This window comes from Physeter macrocephalus, chromosome 18 (genome assembly GCF_002837175.3).
Source record: "Physeter macrocephalus isolate SW-GA chromosome 18, ASM283717v5, whole genome shotgun sequence".
Taxonomy (NCBI): Eukaryota; Metazoa; Chordata; class Mammalia; order Artiodactyla; family Physeteridae; genus Physeter; species Physeter macrocephalus.
The window spans coordinates 1,261,918-1,282,828 of NC_041231.1; the positions used below are offsets into that span (position 1 = coordinate 1,261,918).

General features: G+C 48.6%; 1 protein-coding gene across 2 annotated transcripts in view; it reads left to right on the forward strand.

The window, feature by feature from the left end:
- Window positions 1-14,885, forward strand: part of PPFIA1 (PTPRF interacting protein alpha 1) — a 101,248-nt gene extending 86,363 nt beyond the window's left edge. Inside the window, exons 22-30 of one of the 2 annotated variants that reach the window (XM_055079880.1) lie at window positions 38-100; window positions 610-636; window positions 5,367-5,545; window positions 5,646-5,743; window positions 7,425-7,600; window positions 8,319-8,387; window positions 9,626-9,791; window positions 12,419-12,487; window positions 13,485-14,885. In XM_055079880.1, the coding sequence (XP_054935855.1) occupies window positions 38-100; window positions 610-636; window positions 5,367-5,545; window positions 5,646-5,743; window positions 7,425-7,600; window positions 8,319-8,387; window positions 9,626-9,791; window positions 12,419-12,477 (837 nt within the window). In that variant the 3' untranslated portion in view covers window positions 12,478-12,487; window positions 13,485-14,885. The remainder of the gene's footprint in view (window positions 1-37; window positions 101-609; window positions 637-5,366; window positions 5,546-5,645; window positions 5,744-7,424; window positions 7,601-8,318; window positions 8,388-9,625; window positions 9,792-12,418; window positions 12,488-13,484) is intronic. The other variant, XM_028479216.2, reaches the window with a different exon arrangement.
- Window positions 14,886-20,911: the final 6,026 nt, after the last annotated feature.

Here is a 20,911-nt window from a genome sequence, read left to right on the forward strand (position 1 = left end):
CTTGCCCTGGATGTGGCCGGTCACGGGGTGCCCCTAGACCACAGGAAATGTCTGGTTAACACACGAGGAGATGGAGACGCTCACGGCCACGCCCCAGACGGTCAGTCCCGCCCCATGCTCACCCCCCACCCCCGCCCCTCCCCGGGCAGCCCCACCTCAGGTTGGCGCCGTTCTTGGCCTTTCTGTGGAAAACAGAAATGTCGTTTTACAAGTTCGATTGTTCCGGATAAGTATTTCCTTTAGGTATTAGTGAAATGTGTGGAACACAATCCATATTTCATCTTCTTTTATATTTTTTTCAGGAACCTAAAGTTGGTAGACTTGCTCCATGTAGGATAGACTAATTGCCGTCTTCTTAGGGGAGGCCTCAGTTCAGCCCTCTGGCCCTAGTTTTCTCCCCTTCCGGGTGTGCTTTGCCGTGGGAAGCCCGTTCCTTGCATGAGACGTGGGAATTGTTGGTTTTGCATGAGTTTTGCATGATGCTTTGATTCTTTGACCCTTTTCACCCAGTTAAGCTGCACCTCCCCTGCAAAGTTAATTTGCTTGCATTACTAAGCTCACCAATACTAATAGTTATGTTCTTTTGCATCCCTAACCACGTAACATCAGGAAGATGAGGAGGGAAGCTGGGCTCAGGTTGGAGACTTTCTATAATGTATTCTTCACTATATGTACAGCAACAAAAAGAATTGGAGTATGAAAACTTGTAATTTACTTTTCTTGACGTTTTTAACTTCTTGACATAGAATATTGTTAATGATTTGAAAGCGTTAGCCAAAGAAAGCACAGGATTAAAGAGTACGTCTCATGGACAATTTTGAACATTTCTTGTGTGGTGCCCTGGTAGTTAATTCTCATTAATGTAAATTACTTTGTTTGATACATGGTCTTTCCTACAAAGCCCTGTGGCTTCCGCAGCTCCTGAGATGATGTATTTCAGTCCCTGGTGGGGGTAGCGTTAGTTACAAGATCTACTGATGAGAAAATCGTGTTCTAATAAATTTCCAACGCAAGAGTTGTCGTAGAGACTCTACCTCTGTCGGCATGTCCTACAGAGTGTCCTAGTACAGTGTTGTTCCAAAGGCTTTCTCACTGATGGGCATTCTCAGAAATTGAGCCCATTCTCGCTTAACGTACGCGTTGAGTTGTTAGGTCCCCAGTTCAGCTCTAGAAAAGCTCTGTCACAGCTGTTTTGCAGCTTTACTTTGAAACCCGTTGATTAAAAACAGTGATTTCCCTACGTGCGATCCCACCGACATTGCCCTGTGACTCGCGACAAGTCGAAGCCTGCCGGGTGTGGCTGGAGTTTCCCTGAGGCACTCCCTAGTGGCACCTGTTCACGGACCTTGAGAGGATAACTGTTTAACCGAAAAGTCAAAGGAATTTTAAATCAGAATTTTCCTGATCGCAGGTTTGTACTCCTGAAATAAAGACAATTATATCACTTTCTAACAGAAGAGGAAAAGCTATAATATGATTCTGTGAGCTCCCCCCACCACCACCCGTTTAGGTATTCTGTGCCACTACTCCAGATAAATATCCTCATTAATTGTTTAACCTAGTCACTAATGACTACCAGTGAATTTGAAAGAGTGCGTTTCATAATTACTTAAGCACCAGTATATTTTACACTAAGAAGCAGAACTTGGTGAGCACTTGAATATAAAATTCCCTGCGTCATGGGGCACGAAGTGTAAATTAAATAAGCTGGACGTTTGCTTTTCGCAACGGAAATATAAACAAGGATGAGCCCTGCCGATGACACCAGAATTGCCAACGTTCAGTCCTCAGCGTAAGCAAGGACCACTTTCACTCCACCCCTCTCCTAGAGGAGAGGAAAGCAAAGAGGCTTCCTGGTGTCCGTGAAGCTGCCGGGGGCAGATGGCGTACAGTGCGTATTCCCTGTGGTAGTAGCACAGTGACCAGCTCCTAACCCGAGGGGAAGTTTGAGATGCCCTTGGGCACTCAGGGGAAGAAGACATGAAGGTGTTGTCAAAGCCTTGGGTGCCTTCATTTAGCAAGTAGCATCAGCCAGCTGTCCGTGCGAGACTGCACTGCCCACTGGTGGGACAGGATCGAACAGGACAGCCGCATCCGTGCCATCACTCTCACCTTGTACAGAGTTCAGAAAAGTGATCTGCATTTGTGATCATTTCAGTGATGGAAAAATAGACCCTATAGAGTCTCTTCTATCCCAAACGTTCTCCGATCATGAGAGAGCCCCATTGTGTGCTTTTTTTTTTCAGAGGCTGTGATGACAGCCTAGGAGGTGTGGGTCTCCCTGGGATTGAGCCTGATTTTCCCAGAAACCTATATTATCGACCATTTAGGTGCGACTAGAGTACTTAAGGAGTAAACAGAGATACGGAAGCTTCTGCTTCCATGGAACTCTCTGTTTAGAAATGTCTTTGCATCTTGTGTCTCTTTAAGAACACATAATCTGCAAGCAAGAAAATAATACCAGCTATTCATGCTGTAAGTGTCAGGCTTATGAGATGAGAGTTGGGTTTGAAAGAGTGAAGAAACATGATATTGTGATGATGTCCCAAAAATGTTTGATGTTTATCTCCACTCATGACTATTTATAGAATTTTTTTTTTTCTGTTAGAATTTGAGTGTTCTTGCTGGAGTCTGAGTCATTCCTTCCAGCTTCGTTGGTATAAATAATAGATTAGAGGCCATATTTTTGAGACAGACCGTGGTGGTAGTCGAGAGATACTATTTCCAAGGATTCCATAATGTACAGAATTCCTCTGAATATACCTTAGTCTTCTTGGACTGAAGAACATCAAGTACCTTTCTTTGGTAGGTGTGTATATACATATAATGTGTTTATTTTTCATTGTGCAGACCTTGCACTTATTCTGTTAGATTTATCCCTGAGGATTTCATGGGTTTTGATGATGTTATAATAAGTGGTATTTTTTAAAATTTCAATTTCCAGTTTATTTCTAGTATTTACAAGTATTGTGCATTTTTATATGTTGACCTTGTATCCTGCAACTTTGCTAATAAACTCATTTTTATTCTTGTAACTGTTTTGCAGGTTCATTTTCGACATTAATAACCAGGTCATCTGCAAATACCGTTTTATTGCTTTTCCAATTCATATGATTTTGATTTCTTTTTTCTTGTCTTATTACAGTAGCTAGGAGTTCCAATACAGTGTTGAATAAAAGTTGCGAGAGCAGACATCCTTGCTTTGTTCCTGATCTTAAGGAGAATGCATTGTATGTTGTCAGCTCTCCATTTTTTATAGATGCTCTTTATATGAGGTTGAGGCAGTTTTATTCCATTCCTAGATTGCTGAGATTTCCATATATAAATGATGAATATTTATTGTCAGATGCCTTTTCTTTGTCTTTCGAGATGATATGGTGGTTTTTCTTTTAAGTCCATTGATACAGTGAATTTCACTGGTTTTTCAAATGTTGACCCAACCTTACGTTCTTGGGATAAACCCTACTTGTCATGATATCCTGTTCGTTTAATTGATTATTGATTTCCTGATACTTCGTTAAGGAATTCTGCGTCTGTGTCTCTGAGGGATATTGGTTTGTAGTTTTCTTATTATATATTTCTCTGGTTTAGGTATCAAGATAATTCTGGCCTCGTAGAATGAGTTAGGCGTTTTTTTTCTTCACTATTTTGGAATAGTTTGTGTAGAATTGGTTTTTGTTTTTGTTTTTTTTTTTTTCATAAATGCTTGATAGGATTCACTAGTGAAGCCATTTAGGGTAGAGATTTTATGTGTGTGCGTGTATGGGTGGGTAGGAAGGTTTATAACTACAAATTCGAGTTTTAATAGATTCAGGTTATCTGTTTCTTACTGAGTGGCTTTCATAAATTGTGTCTTTCTAGAAATTAGACTATTTTATGTAAGTTGCTTAAAGTTGTTCACAGTTTACCCTTGTTGCTATCCTTTCAATGTCTGTAGGATCTGTACTGGTGTCCCCTCTTTCTTTCTTTCTTTTTTTTTTTTTTTTTTTTTTTTTTTTTTTTTTTTTGCGGTACGCGGGCCTCTCACTGTTGTGACCGGGGCACGAACCCATGTCCCCTGCATCGGCAGGCGGACTGTCAACCACTGCGCCACCAGGGAAGCCCCCCTCTTTCATTCTTGACATTGGTGGTTTATGTCTTCTCTTTTTTCTTGATCACTCTGGTTAGTCAATTTTATTGATATCTGTGAAGAAACTGATTTTAGTTTCATTGTTTTATTTTCTGTTTTTCTGGTTTCCATTTCATTGATTTCTGCTCGTTTATTTTCTTCTTTCTGCTTCATTGATTCCTAATTTAATTCTGTTGAGGTCAGAGAACATACTTTGTATGATTTCAGTCACTTTAAGTATGCTGAGATTTGTCTGTCTTGAAGAGTGTTCCGTGTCCCCTTGAAAAGAATGTATCGTGCTGTTGCATGGAGTGTCACATAAAATGTCAGTTAGGTTGGGTTGGTTGATAGCGTTAAGGCTTCTGTATCCTTGCTGGGGTTGGTTGGTTGTCTGTTATGGCTTCCTCGTTCAATCAGTTATTGAATAATTGAGAGAGGAGGGTTGAGGTCTCTGCCTATAATTGTGCGTTTGTCTCTTTCTCCTTTCAGCCTGTCAGTTACTGCTTTGCTTATCGCTTCTTTTAAAACTATTTTTTGGGGCTTCCCTGGTGGCGCAGTGGTTGCGCGTCCGCCTGCCGATGCAGGGGAACCGGGTTCGCGCCCCGGTCCGGGAGGATCCCACGTGCCGCGGAGCGGCTGGGCCCGTGAGCCATGGCCGCTGAGCCCGCGCGTCCGGAGCCTGTGCTCCGCAACGGGAGAGGCCACAACAGAGGGAGGCCCGCATACCACAAAAACAAACAAACAAACAAACAAAAAAAACCCTATTTTTTAATTCACTTGACTGACTTGGAAATTAACAGATGTTTTGTTAAGGAAATTTGGAAAACAAAGCGTTAAAAATAAAGACAGCCAGAGATATTGTGAATGAGTAGAGTTAGATTGATCCTTCAAACTTGTTCATGAGTCGTGGTCATTCTTTGTTGATGTATTATTATGTATAAAAGCTATTTCAGAAAAGTAATGTGTAGTCAGTTATAATTTTATGGTGGCTGTTAAATAGGTTAAATTTATACACCCAAGAGAGTCATAGAGTCTTAATGGCATAATTCCTTCTGTATAAAATTTTGCCAGCAAATTTATAAGGTAGTAAATAAGAGATCAAGTTATTTTGAAATTATAAGCGACCACGTTGTCGTTAGCTTATTAGCCTTTGAGAATATGTAACAGATTAAACATCCAGCGTAAAGGTGATATAAACGGTCCTTGTGGCTGCTTTCATGGGTTTTTTCCTGAACTGATCGTCCTTGATCATTGAAAGCAGACACTGGCATACGGGGACATGAACCACGAGTGGATCGGCAACGAGTGGCTGCCCAGCCTGGGCCTCCCGCAGTACCGGAGCTACTTCATGGAGTGCCTCGTGGACGCGCGGATGCTGGACCACTTGACCAAGAAAGACCTTCGTGGGCAGCTGAAAATGGTTGATAGTTTTCACAGGTTAGTCGCCGCAAGTAGCTCTTACGGACGGCCTGAGAGGTGTTTGACTGTTGCCAGGTCTAAATTTTTTCTGTTTTTTTTCTTTTTCTCTTGGAAATAGAAACAGTTTCCAGTGTGGAATTATGTGCCTGCGAAGGTTAAATTATGACCGGAAAGAACTGGAAAGAAAAAGAGAAGAAAGCCAGAATGAACTAAAAGGCTAGTGCAGCCGTGTTTCTTGCTTCCCAGTGTACTAGCAGCCTCAGTGATTTCCTGTTTGAAAGGAAAAAATCAGGAAATGCTTTAAGTGGAGAAAACGTGTGTGGCATCATTACAGGGGAGGGAGTGTTTTTAAGACCCTCCTCTGTGGCCAGAGCGCTTGTGCCTGTGTCCGTCCGTGTGCGCAGTCTATGGGTCAAGTGTCTCGAGGTAAACATTCTTCCCGCGACTCGAGAGATTTCCTGTTACTGTGACGCGTGTCCTGTTTCACTCAGAAGTGCCGCTACGCGCTGTAGATAATTCCAGAGCCGAAAAGCACAAGGCCTGCTCTTCACTCACGTGACGCAGGTGTGAAAAGGACTGGAGGAGAGCGCGGAGGAGAGCAGCGCGTGGCTCTCCTCCCGGGCTGGAGGGCGCGGGCCTTGGAGGTGCGGTGAGAGCTGCAGAGGCCTGGCAGGCCGCGGGCCGTCCAGCTGGGAGATGGCGGATGCTCGTCTCCGCGGGGGAGCTTCCCGCCCTGCGCGCCCTCTCAGTGATCAAGTGTGGTAGAGGCGCTTTTAGATGAGGTGTTAGCGATTAAGCTCGATGTAAGACCGCCCAGAATTTTCAGGAAATAAATCTAACAATATTCATAGTGATAATAATAGCGAGGCTTGCGGAACAAATCCAGGCACTTTCAGAGGTTACTTTAGTTAATCCTTACCACGGCAACTGTGAGTGTGAGTGCTGTTTTCATCCCCAGCTTTTAGTTCACTAAGAAGGAAACTAAAGGTAAAAATATGGCTGGGGAGATGGCCCATTTGAAGGGTAGTTGAGTCGTGATTGAGTTCATTTGAATCATGAGAAAAGCCAGAAGCCAACATTTATATATTCCATACCTTTATCCAGAAAAGGGCAGTGGAAATGGAATCTGTAAATCTGTTTCCTTTGTTTTCTGTGTGGTTTAAATGGTTTAAATCTTTTTACGGTTGACGGAAGCTGTCTTTGAAAGTAACTGGTGATCAATCTGGATGCGTTTGCACAGAGTGGCCACTTTTAGCCCTCTACTAGCGCAGATGTAATCATTTGTGACGTGGCTTAATAGGAAGTCTTCCCCCCACATCTCTTAATATGCTGGAGAATATCTTGAAGTTTCTCTCTTTTTCACAAAAGAGAGGCAACAAAAATGGCTCCAAGAAAAAAGGCTTCATGATTATAAGTGAGAGGTTGATGCTGCGTTGAGCAAGGTGTCCAGATGTGGTGCCAGCCCCTCCTTGTGACGGGAAGAAAGTACATCAAAAGACTCTCAAGTCTGTGTCTGAAACGTGTTCGTAGCTGGTGGGCATTCACATCCCTGTGTGTCCTTTTGTTTCTGATCCCCGGATCCTCGTTTTCCATTCTCTAGAAATTAAGTGTACGTAATAACTTCATTCCCCTTGGGTTCACTTGAAGAATGAGTTCTAATGGGGCAGTCTCCACTGGAGTGGGGAAGGGCCAAGGCATCAGCGTCTCAGTGCAGTAGGGGTTGGCTGCCCGCCTAGTGGTGTCTCCCAGCCCTCACGGAGATCCGGAGATCCGTGGCTTTTGTCAGGAACTGGAGGGTCAGTTTCACGGTAGGGATCTTTCGGCCGTGCCTGCAGGGTATGCGTGATGAACACAGCTTTCAGAGGCCACTTGTAAAACTGTTTTTATTCATCTGCAGATGTGCTTGTTTGGAGCAACGATCGAGTGATTCGCTGGATCCTCTCCATCGGTCTCAAGGAATACGCAGACAATCTCGTAGAGAGTGGTGTGCATGGCGCCCTTCTGGCCTTAGACGAAACCTTCGACTTCAACGCGCTGGCCCTCTTGTTACAGATCCCCACGCAGAACACACAGGTACAGCCCAGACACCGGGCCTTCACTGGGGCGCAGTGTGTGGTCCGTTCTCCGCATGCAGACACGTAGCTGCCTATCTGAATGGAGACCAAACTTAACAACATCTCAGACCACTAGTAATCTCATTCCATACCAAATCCATCATGTAATAGTTCAAAATCTGTAATGCTTCATTCCTCAGTATTTTTGCCTATTGACTTTTCATTTTCCGTTGGAAGCATGAGAGTCTTATGGTGAACAAAATAAGGGGAACTTTCATTCAAGTCAGTACTCTGGTAAGAGTGACGTGTATCAAGATGTAGTTCTTCCGTGGAAAGAGAAATACTCTGTGCGTGTCACATGAAGGTTTTATTAATTTTGTTTCGACGCGTAATCGCCCTGTGCAATTCTTGTTGACTTGTGGGCTCGTTTGAGAATGAGGCAATTTTTTTATTCTTCTGCGGAAGATTGTGTATCTTTTGCCAGTACCCCGACCTTCCCACCGGCACCAGCCCACAGAGCACACTTTTGTATATAATTTCCGAGAGGCCATGGATCCCTCTCCCCAAGAGGCCATCCATGGACTCCATGTTAAACCCCTGATTTAAAATACTATCGTAGTTTGAGTTTTTTTGTTTTGTTTTGTTTTTAAAGTCTTGGTTTAAAAAAGAGTCCGGATATGCTGATATTCAAATGAGATTGTTGAAAGCTGTAGGGTGGTGTTGTTTTATGATTTCAGGCTCGTGCTGTCTTGGAAAGAGAGTTTAACAACCTTTTGGTCATGGGGACCGACAGAAGGTTCGATGAAGTAAGTTGTCAGCTTAATTTACATTAATGCAACTTTAAAAGTCATTACCTTATCATACTTGTATGAACCACGTAGTCAGGGTATTTCTTCTAAACGTGGAGACAATTTTACTTTACAAGTTAAGCTTTGCTCTTAAAAATTTATTAACAAATGAGCTATTAAAAAATTAACATCTTTGGACTTCCCTGGTGGCACAGTGGTTAAGAATCCGCCTGCCAATGCAGGGGACACGGGTTCGAGCCCTGGTCCAGGAAGATCCCACGTGCCACGGAGCGGCTAAGCCCGTGCGCCACAACTACTGAGCCTGCGCTCTAGAGCCCGCGAGCCACAACTACTGAAGCCCGTGCGCCTAGAACCCGTGCTCCACGACAAAAGAAGCCCCCTCGGTGAGAAGCCCGCCCGCGCACCACAACGAAGAGTAGCCCCTGCTCGCCGCAACTAGGGAAAGCCCGCGGGCAGCAACAAAGACCCAGCATGGCCAAAAATAAATAAATAAATAAATAAATTTTTAAAAAATGAATCTCTTCAGTAAGATAGGGGTTTGTATTTTTTTAAATTTTCGCTATTTAACTTTTGATACCCCTCAAAAGTATTTTTTTTTTAATATCGTAAAACACTGGTTTCAGCTTAGGAATGGAGTCTAAGTTGTGTTTTGGGGACCAGCCGGATGTCTTACCCTAATCCAGAGCCCCTGTGCTTTGGGGGACTGTTTCATAAGTATAATGAAAAGCACAAAATATTAATTTCCCCTTACACAAAACCGTGACTCATGTATCCCCACACTGTCGTTATTCTCCTCATTGGACGGTAAGGAAACTTGAGTTTGACCAAGAGAGTAGAAGGGCGCCTAAAGCAGCATTTGCTGGCTCCGTCCCAGCACGAGACAGAATTGTTTACAGCTCGAAAACTGTTTTTAAAGACAAATCAAAACGTGTTGTCTTATATAGCAAGAAGGTGCTTCCTTCAAGATAAGAGGTGAAGCCTGCTAATTGTCAGGAGGAACGTACGCCCGGGCGGCCCAGGCAGCCCTGGTTGATATGCTCGGTTAGGGTCCCGCCAGCATCAGTGGTACCGGGCCCCCGGCCGCTCCCCACAGGTCCCAGCTAATCACACGGTTGTCACGAACGGGGTGAAATAAAGATGCGGTAACAAGCTCAGTCATTTTAAAGGGCTGGTAACTTGATGTTTTTGTCCTTTATTTTTACATCTGTCTTGTTTTCTGTCCTTTAATTCACCAGGATGATGATAAAAGCTTTAGGAGAGCACCTTCTTGGAGAAAAAAATTTAGACCAAAGGATGTTCGTGGCTTAGCTGCTGGGTCAGCAGAGACTCTCCCCGCAAACTTCCGGGTCCCGTCCTCTCTGTCCTCGCCCTCTGTGCAGCCAAAGAAGATGCAGCTGGACGGTAGGTGACGCAGCGCTGCCCCAGCCGCTTGTAGGCGGCTTGAGCAGCTCTGGGACTGGAACGTTAATAATGATCTAGAATGGCCTACTTAATATGTGACAAGGCACTTGAGTACTGTTGCATGCCCAGGTGTAAATGTTTAAAATTAATCCTAACGTCTGTTTATAAAAGTTTAACGGTAATACAGTCTTAATTCTTAAGTTCTTGTCTGGTTGAGTATTAGCATACTCTTCTAACTAATAAAACGAAGAATCGTGTGTGTTCTCAGAGCGTTAGATCGACACCCATGCTCGTAAAGATGTGTGTGTGGCAGGCAGCACTCAGAAGCTGTTTCGTAAAATAGCGCAGTGGCTTTCGGACCACGCCAGTTCCCCCTCGGCTTCTCTTCGCGCTAGGAGGATGACTGGGTGCATCTGAAATAACCTCCACCTTCCTGTCCTCCCTCCGCCCTCGCTGTGACCTGCCCCTTGCGGCGCGGTAGAGGCCCGGGAGAGGGAAGAGGTGAGGCCGAGCACGGCGGGGCCCGTAGGCGTTTCACGCCCAGCTCTGCTCTTCCCTTCGACGACCGCTCTGCCAGAGAGCACCGCTGGTGAAGGGTGGGCTCTCAGCGCCGCTGTGTCCCCCCACTCGACAGCAAAATCGAGGGACAGACGGCCTGGGTCCGAGTCTGGCCCTGCGGCCTAGGAGGCGCCTTGAGCAGTGCTCCTCAGTTTCCCATCTGGGAAAGGGCCGTCTCGGGGCGCCCTCCTCCCCGGCTGGCTGTGCCGGTTGGTCACACAAGTGATTCGCAGAGGGGGTCACGGCTCAGGAAAGCGCCTGGCGCGCCCTCGGTCCCGTGAGGGCGGAGCCCTTGGGGCCGCTGCGGCGCTGGCGCTGCTGTTACTCAGCCCGTCCCCACGCCTGCCTGCCTGCCTGCCTGCCTGCCTGCCTGCCTGCCTGCCGTGGCGGGTGCCGTGGCGGGGCTGCAGGAGAGCGAGGGGTTTTCCAAGTGTGCTGACGGGGTTTGCAGTTTTCTCCCGTTATCGGCCCTTCCCATGTGTAGGTTTGTAAGTTTTACTCTCACTTGCCAGTACGAAAATCAGAGCAAAGTACATTTAGGGGAAGCCTTTGCTAAATAAGCTGGACACTTTAGTGGGGGTGGCTTACAGGGCAGCATTTTTATGAAAAAGCTGCCTCTCGGTGCCGCAGTTCAATAAATGTGCTTAACCCGGGGGGCTGGGAGGGAACCCCGGGGAACCCAGCAACTTTTTTTTTTTTTTTTAAATAGCATTTTTCTTCCAAGGAGCATGCAGTTTATTTTTACAGATTTTAACCGAAGCTTGGCCTTCAGTTTATTGGTTAGTCTGAATGACTGCTGTCTTATTTTCCTCACTGCTTCATTTCCATTCTCGTTATAAAGCGCATTTCGCTGTTAAATGCTCACAGTGATGTTAACATTAGAGTTTTGATAAATTAAAAATACTCCTAGAAAGAGGTGTAGGCAATATATGGGAGATGACTTTTTACCCTTGTGTGATAAGGAAGGCATAAACTATTGAAATGGCTTGTTTTCATGGCTTTTGAAGGCAAAGTGCAGCAGGTCTCGGGGGTTCTTAGGATCAGAAGGATTTAGAAAGATGATCTGCGGGGCTTCCCCGGCGGTCCAGTGGTTAAGGCTCCACGCTTCCAACACAGGGGGCGCGGGTTCGATCCCTGGTCGGGAACTAAGATCCTGTGTGCCACGTGGCGTGGCCAAATATAAATAAATAAAGTAAAATAAAATGTCCAAATCAATGGCTTAAAAAAAAAAAAAAAAAAAAAAAAAGATCTGCTCCGATCAGCAGTACCAGCTGTCGCTTAAGCCCTTTCTGGAACCATGGCCAAATATTGGTAAAATGTGTTCCTGGTGGACCTGTGGTGGGAAAACGAAAAATGTTGAATTGGGAGCGGCGGATTTCTGCTAGGGGTTACGGAAGTTTCTTACTCAGTTTGAAGCGGGCTGAGGGCTTACCTATTGGGCCCTGCAGCCTGTTTCTTGACAAGAAAAAAAAACGCCAGTGGTGACATCCTTTCGGGCAGAAACTGGCACTGGGCTTCCGCTTTGTTAGCTAAGTCCGCGTCCTCTGCCCACTGTCGAAGCCGCTGGGGAAGGCTCCCCCGGTAGAGAGAGAGCAGGTGGGTCCCCCTGGGGCAGCAGAGCGCGGGGCCTCCAGGGCTTCGGTCCCCTCGGCGGGGCCCGTCACGTGGCCGCTGTTACTACTGCCCGACTACCGTCCTCGCGGATACAGCGAAAGGGAAGTCCAGGCGCTCTCTGAATCTGGGGGGTTTAAGGAGGGCCCACGTGGTCACGCTGAGTAGTCGTCACCCACCGTGCAGGCGTTTCTCTGTCATCGGACTGCAGCTGCTGCTGTAGCGTGACCTCCCCGTGCCCCCCAGGGTGGCGGAGGTGAAGGGAACCCTCACGTGGTGGCCCTTAGGCTCCCTTTCTCCGGCTCGTCCGCCGCTCCCCCTCTAGAGGTTTCCCCCAGAGCCCTCAGGAGGTGGCCCCTGTGGATGTGAGTGCGTGTCCGTCCTTGTGCCCCCGTGTGGCGTCCCACCACTAACCGCACGCTGTGTTTGCACGCTTCCTCCCGTGCTGGTCGGACCAGGCAGCGTGGCGGGAGCGCAGAGGCTGGACTCCGCTGCAGTCAGGACTTACTCCTGCTGAGCCTCGGCCGGTGAGTACAGGCCGGCCCCGGCCCCGGCCCCGGCCCCGGCCCCGGCCCCGGCCCCGGCCCCGGCCCCGGCCCCGGCCCCGGCCCCGGCCCCGGCCCCGGCCCCGGCCCCGGCCCCGGCCCCGGCCCCGGCCCCGGCCCCGGCCCCGGCCCCGGCCCCGGCCCCGGCCCCGGCCCCGGCCCCGGCCCCGGCCCCGGCCCCGGCCCCGGCCCCGGCCCCGGCCCCGGCCCCGGCCCCGGCCCCGGCCCCGGCCCCGGCCCCGGCCCCGGCCCCGGCCCCGGCCCCGGCCCCGGCCCCGGCCCCGGCCCCGGCCCCGGCCCCGGCCCCGGCCCCGGCCCCGGCCCCGGCCCCGCCGGTGCGCGGAGGCCACGCCCTGGCGCCGGAGCGTCGGGGGGCGGGGCGGCAGGAGAGCGGAAGGTGACCTTGGCGCTGAGCGGCCGCCGGGAGTGGTCAGTGCTCGGCCCGGGCCTCCCTCGCGTTGCCCTGTGTGCTGGTGTCGCTCCCGCGTCAGCGGTGCTGCAGCACCGTGTCCTGCGTGCACATTCTCGGGAGGGAACAAGCCCCGAAGCATCAGGGTTCGAGAGGCTGCACCGCCGTGTGCCTCTCAGTCCAGAGGCCCGTCTTTAAAACGAAACTGCTCTGGCATCTCGGGGTCGGCCGCTGCTGGGGGGCCACCCTTGCTTTGCAGGTGGTGCGCTGGGTGGGTGTGGGCCCGGGAGCCCAGCCCTCCCCTCGCTGCTCTCAGGGTTCTGTTGTCACGTCTCAGCTGGAATGCATGATTGGTTTTCTCATTAGCAGCTTTTAGATGTATGTCAAAAGAAAGTCAGTCAAGGAATTCTCGCCTTGATCTGCTTGGTCCTTGATACTTAGCTAAATTCTAAAAGTAGCCAAAGCACAGAAAGTCGGGCTTGGGGGGTCGTGGAGGAGGGGTAGGGGTAGGAGCTTGGGCGCTTGAAGCTGTCTCAAGACTGACTCGTTTGCTTTTATTTTATTTTCCAGTTTACCCACACTACTTCTACAGATGATTATGCAGCATTTTGAATCCAGCGAAGACTACATTTTGAGCTCAATGGAATCTTTAATCTGTTAATACTTGTTATATGGGCCCTAAGATATTTTATTACAGAGTTTTTAATTAGTGAAAAATTCATGAATACCATAGAGAAAATATTTTAGAACTTAATGTTTCTTATATTTATGTAAACTTATGACTTCATTTATATAGTTACTTACTTTTTCATGTATATCCAGGCTATAAATATCCTTTCAGATCAATTCATGTTCTTATATCTGATTTTAGTCTTTCAAAGGAATGTACTGTAATGCTTGTATGTATAAATCCTATGAACAAATATAGGGCTTTTGTAAATTATGCATTTATTGTAATTATTCTTGTTTAATTTTTTAATGATAAACCATGACAGAGCAAAGGCTTTTACTGCGTTTGTAAAATCATCATGACACAGTGTGCATATTATCCTTTACAAAATGTAACCTGGCCCTACAACAGTCATTTTGAAAGGAGCCAACTTACTTTCAAGCAATCGTTGTTGTACTTTAATGACTGACCTTAGCTATACTTTTTCTAGCAAGAAGTGCTTTACCCTGTAGCGTGAAGAGATTAAAAATACGGGGTGTTAAATATCAGCTTCTAATCAAATTTGGACTGAAAGGATCATTAGAACACTATGAAAATCTCTTAGGACCGGTGGACTCTTCCATAGCCCGGTCTCCGTGGATCCGGATACCTGCAGAAACCACGAGCCGGGGGAAGAGCGACTCCGGTGGGGGGTTGGGGCCTGGGCCCCCGCAGCCCGCCGCGCCCGCCCCCTTCCCCGCCCCCTCCTGGGAAGCCGGGTCAAGGGCGCGACTCTTAGAGGACCAATCACGAAGCACTGCACTCACTGAGGAGACACTGGTGCACGGCGGAAGATGAAGGCACGAGATCCTGAAGATAATGTAGTGCAGCTCTAATCAAGGCCTTATTTTTCTGATGTAAATCATCCTTTTACATTTGTCTGCAAACCTGTTTAAAGAATGGACCTAGTGGTACATTTTTAGATTTTGACGATATAGCCATTTTGGATTGTATAAGTAGCAAATGTAACTTTTACTTTTTAAATGGCATATTAAAAAGCCAGCAAGAGATGTGTTCAGATCATGGTGCATTATTTATTACGCAGCTGATGTACCGGTAGACTGAGATGGTGTGTCTTTTTACATTTGGGCTCTGCCTTTAATTTACTTGTACAGTTCACTGTTACCGTTCTGTTTTTCTATTCATCTTTTGTGAACTTCCTGATTATGTAACAAAGTATGTACAGTCTACTTTTGAACTATTTTTATCACAGTATTATTTATTGCTTTCTTTCAATAAAGTACTGAAGCAAAAATTTCCACTGCCAATACAGAGTACCGAGGGTAAGCTGTACTCCTGCTGAGAACTGACCGCAGCTGTTGTATCTCCCGCTCCAGGCCGACTGATTGGAGCCAGTGTCGTCATGTGGAAATTCTGTTACGGGAATGGATGGACAGACTGAAAAGGCTGGATGATGGGAGTGTAGGGTCAGGTGTCCTCCAGAGGGTGACCAGGTCAGGTGTTCGCGCCCTCGGTTCTGGAGACCGGAGGCCCCGTCTCATCAGTACCTACGGGGAGCCGGGCCCTGGAAGCCTCTGCTGCCACAGGCACCGGGCCGATTGTCGGAAACAACGTGGAGCTGCGTAGGCTCACCCGTGGAGTCCCAGGGACGGGGCGGCCGAGGGCAACCCAGACCTGGACCCGAAGGAGGAGGCCCGGGCGTGTGCGTGTTTGCACGCATGCATGTGTATGGGTGTGGGTGCTTTCTAATTTTCTTTTTTTTTTTTTAGTCAGCAAATTTTATTCACATATTCCATAGAAACAAGAATGTAGCAAGGGAGTTAGGGAAGTATGAAAAAAGACTTTTAATGCAGATTCCTAATCACAGCTCTGGGTACATCTGGGATCAGGCTCTCCCCCCGGCATCAGGGTACCCCCCCCCCACCCGGCATCAGGCTCCCCCGGCATCAGGCATGGCAGCCACGCTTGTCCGATGCCCCTGTGCCGCCACAGCCCTGGGCACGCTCAGGGCAGCCGGAACAGCAGATCTTGCAGGAGGTGCGTTTTTAGGAGCCACCGGTGGAACAGGAGCAGCTGGGGTCTGTTCCAAGCTGAGGTGAGGCCAGAGGGCAGAGCGAGTGGCAAAGAAGAGGCGCTCGCGCTGGCGGCGCTGTGCGTGTGTGCGCGCGCGCGCGCGCGTTCCTCAGCTCCGCTTCCTCTGTGCAGGCTTGGTCGCGTGCTCTTCCCACGTGGTCACACAAGGGTCCCAGGGCTGTGTCCTTCCAGATTCATGGCCTCTGGGATAGCTCAAGCCAAGTCCTGAGTCACACCCGGGTTCCGTGTGGCACAGGGGTGGGAACACCCAAGCTGGAGGGCTGAAAGTGGATCCCCACGGGGACAGCCGGGCGCTAGTGGGGGGCAGAGTGGGTGCGGGTGGCTGCTCACGAAGGGCCACTGCAGGCGGCACTAGGGCGAGAGCACGGACGCCTTAGCTCGCTAGGTGACGTTTCCCGCCCTCACCTCCACGAAGGTGTTACTGCCGTCGGGTCTGGGGACGCAGGAAGCCTGGTGACTGACACCACCCCACCTGGGCCCAGTTGGGTGGGCACTGCTGACCACGGCCTCGGTTTTCCTTCCTGTCCCGACTGTCCCTCCAGGGCTGACGGGCTCCCTTTCTGAATGGCACGTTTTGTTGGTGTGGATGAATGCATTCCGGCTTGTTTCTGTCGGCACGGCTGTCAGGTCATTGTGGGTTTCCCTCTTTAGAACCTGTGCTTTGCTCATCTTCCAGTTTAACTTAGGAGCAGCCTTATTTTCTGCATTTCCTAGTTCTCAGGGTTAACTTAAGCGTGAGATTTAAAACCACGAGTGGGGCTTCCCTGGTGGCGCGGCGGTTGCGCGTCCGCCTGCCGATGCGGGGGAATCGGGTTCGCGCCCCGGTCCGGGAGGATCCCACGTGCCGCGGAGCGGCTGGGGGCGCGGGAGCGGCTGGGCCCGTGAGCGTTGGCCGCTAGCCCTGCGCGTCCGGAGCCTGTGCTCCGCAGAGGGAGAGGCCGCAACGGTGAGAGGCCCGCGTACCGCAAAAAAAAAAAACACAGAGTGCTTTTCTCATCTCACATTCCATTTTTGCCCGACCAAAGCCAAGCGAGCCTTGAGTATCTGAAAGATTCTGGAAACAGAGTCATGCATGATTCATAAGCTGCAGGTGTTTTATGACAACTTGTTTCATTGATTCCACTTAGGCCTTTAAAAACAAGTGTCGATGGAGAAATACCCAAAGAAAGCAGTAAGGAGATGTTTCTGTAGTTTTGCTTCTCTTAGAACACTCGTTAGCCATGCTTCTTAGGTCTGCTCCCTTCACAGCCAGTGCCCAGGGCTTGCCCACCACGGGGGTGGGAGGGAAATCAGTCTGCAGTCCAGGTGTGGTCACGTTAAAGAGGATCTGGACTCTTCCCACCATTAGAAACTCCTTGTTAGGCTACATATCCTACCCTTAAGGATCTCTCTTTAAGTTTCAAGTCATGCATTTTTGAGGTCACTGCGGTTTTGGTTTTTGTTCTTTGCCTTTTCTCGCTAAGTCCTCTCCTCACCCAAGATGGGTTTCCGGGGTATCCAGAAGAGTCCGGTCTGTCTTTCCTGTGTTCTTGCCAGATAGATGAGTAAGTGCATATCCAAGTGCTACCACAGCTGCTGTTGTAACTACCCATGTGTCATTCGGTACATTTCTATAAATTTGTTTGTTTATTTTTATTTTTGGCTGCATTGGGTCTTCGTTGCCGCGCGCGGGCTTTCTCTAGGTGCGGCAAGCGGGGGCTGCTCTTCGTTGCAGTGCGCGGGCTTCTCATTGCGGTGGCTTCTCTTGTTGCGGAGCACGGGCTCTAGGCGCGTGGGCTTCCGTAGTTGTGGCGCGCGGGCTCTAGAGCGCAGGCTCAGCAGTTGTGGCCCACGGGCTTAGTTGCTCCGTGGCATGTGGGATCTTCCCGGCCAGGGCTCGAACCCCTGTCCCCTGCACTGGCAGGCAGATTCTTAACCGCTGTGCCACCAAGGAAGTGCGTGGCATGTGGGATCTTCCCGGCCAGGGCTCGAACCCGTGTCCCCTGCACTGGCAGGCAGATTCTTAACCGCTGTGCCACCAAGGAAGTCCTCACTACATTTCTAAATATCGCACATCCTTTTGTTTCTTACATTTCCTTGGCTTAATCCCTTGGTGAGAATGGGTAGCCGGTGCCTTTGCTGTTTCATGTCCTGGACTCAGCAGGGCACCTTTCCAAGTACTGCTGTCTGAGACCAGCACTGTGTGCAGCCCTGCGCCCGGCGTGCAGGTGCAGTGGGAGAGGAGGTGGGCCAGGTCCTTGCGGAGGCTCGAGGGGAGGGTCCATCTCTCTTGCAGTGTTGGGTGGTTGCTGGCTTCCGTGGCCTTGGCCGCATCCGTCCAGTCTGCTCTGTCTTCACGTGGCCTCTCCTCTGAGTGTTTCACCTTCTGTCTCTTTAGAAGAACACTTGTCATTGGCCCACCCAGGTAATCCAAGGCGATCTCATCTCAAGATCCTTAATTAACATCTACAAAGATCACTTTGCCAAATAAAGTCACTTTCACCAGCTCCAGAGATGTGCACAGACGTATCTTTGTGGGACCACCACCATTCGGCACTCTGGAGAAGACCCTGCCGCCCTGGAGATACCAGGATGGGTAGAACTGGCCCTCCCCAGGGACTGCCCTCTAGTGGGGACTGGACCCTCGACATCCCATGAAGGGCGCTGTGAGCAGAGAGCAGGGGGCTGGGCTGGGACGTGGGGGGAAGGAGCGTCCAGACGGCTCACAGTGACCTGGCAGGTGCGGACAGAGACTGGCCAGGAAGAACATGGAAAATATTTTAAAATAATCAGAATGACCCGTGGCGTGCAAACAGGTTCGACTGGTAGGAGAGGTATTCTTCCAACTGGAGTGTGTCGAGTGTCCCTAGCTGCAAAGGTAGACGGACAGGCTCTGCGCTATTAAAAAGTGATTTGGGGACTTACCTGGTGGCACAGTGGTTAAGAATCCACCTGCCAATGCAGGGGACACGGGTTTGAGCCCTGGTCTGGGAAGGTCCCACGTGCCGCGGAGCAACTAACCCCGTGCGCCACAAGTACTGAGCCTGCATGCCACAACTACTGAAGCCTGTGCACCTAGAGCCCGTGCTCCACAACAAAGAGAAGCCCCCGCAATGAGAAGCCCGTGCACCGCAACGAACAGTAGCCCCCGCTCGCTGCGACTAGAGAAAGCCCGCGCGCAGCAACAAAGACCCAATGCAGCCAAAAAGAAAATAAATGAAATAAATAAATTTATTTAAAAAAAACAACGTAACTGAGGAATAGTATTACACTACCTATAGGGCCGAAGAGATTTTAGTCATCAATTTTCCAACATCTTATTTTATTTTTTTTTTCATTTAATATTTATTTATTTGGTTGCATCGGGTCTTGGTTGTGGCGGGCAGGCTCCTTAGTTGCGGCAGGCAGGCTCCTTAGCTGTGGCATGCGAACTCAGTTGTGGCATGCATGTGGGATCTAGTTCCCGGACCAGGGATCGAACCCGGGGCCGCTGCATTGGGAGTGTGGAGTCTTAACCACTGAACCACCAGGGAAGTCCCCACCTTATTTTCTTTTTAATGTTTTATTTTAATCAAAGTAATAACGTATATATCACTTAAGTGAAACCCCAGCGGCCCCACTCTCTGACTTCCCCTTCTCTGGTCCATGTGCAACTGGGTTAACTGTTTCCTCTAGTTGCTTCCTTACTCCTAAATAATTTGTGCTTAACGTGGCCTCTTGATTCACCGATTTTATTTATTTATTATTTATTTTTTATACATTTATTTGTTTTTATTTTTGGCAGCGTTGGGTCTCTGTTGCTGTGTGCGGGCTTTCTCTAGTTGCGGTGGCTTCTCTTGCTGCGGAGCACGGGCTCTAGGCGCGTGGGCTTCAGTAGTTGTGGCTCTTGGGCTCAGCAGTTGTGGCGCACGGGCTTAGTTGCTCCGCAGCATGTGGGATCTTCCCGGGCCAGGGCTCGAATCCGTGTTCCCTGCACCGGCAAGGCAGATTCTTAACCACTGCGCCATCAGGGAAACCCTTGATTCACCAGTTTTAGACTTTGCAGATTGGCAACTCTTTATGGTAGATGGGAATTTCAGCATTCCTCTGCCCTGCCCTTTCCTCTCCCAACACAGTTAAATCAAAGCTGGTTAAATCCATGTCCACTGTTTCCATTAATAAGGCTGTAGATATTATTTATTGCCAAGCCAAATGGATTACTATGATTACAACAAAAAAGGCACGTGGAAAGACAGTATCCCCAGTATTTACAGGTGAAATAATACAGTGTCTGGCATTTGCTTTAAAATAATCCTGGGGCAGGGATAAGTCAGGATATGGATCAAACAATATTGACCCCGTGGGGAGATAACTGTTAAAGATGGGTGATGGAAGTGTCCATCGACAGATGAATGGATAAAGAAGATGTGGCACATACATACAATGGAACATTACTCAGCCATAAAAAGAAACAAAATGGAGTTATTTGTAATGAGGTGGATGGACCTAGAGTCTGTCATACAGGGTGTAGTAAGTCAGAGAGAGAAAAGCAACTACCGTATATATGTATTCCATAGATATATATGAAATCTAAAAAAAAAAAAAAAAAAGGTTCTGATGAACCTAGGGGCAGGACAGGATAAAGATGCAGACAGAGAATGGACTTGAGGACACGGGGAGGGGGAAGGGTAAGCTGGGACGAAGTGAGAGAGTAGCATTTACATATAGACACTACCAAACGTAAAACAGATAGCTAGTGGGAAGCAGCCGCATAGCACAGGGAGATCAGCTGGGTGCTTTGTGACCACCTAGAGGGGTGGGATAGGGAGGGTGGGAGGGAGACGCAAGAGGGAGGGGATATGGGGATATATGTATATGTATAGCTGATTCACTTTGTTATACAGCAGAAACTAACACAACATTTTAAAGCAGTTGCACTCCAATAAAGATGTTAAAAAAGAAAAAAAGATGGGTAACGGTTTCATGAAGGTTTATTATATTAATCTATTTTTGCATTCGTGTGAATTTTTTTCGCATGACAAAAATTTTCATAGTTATTTTAGGGACATCCTCCGTGTGATAAACTGTCTTAGTCTGGACTAGATGTCTGGAAATTGCTTCTTGGCTCTCACTTTGGAATGTAATTTAGCCTAGTTTTGAACTTTTAAGCAACCCACAGTGGAAAACATTTTACACCACAGCTCAGCATGTATACAGTACATTCCATCGATTTTATTACGACCGTTTTTTCACATTTTTTTTACCCGTGAAGTCA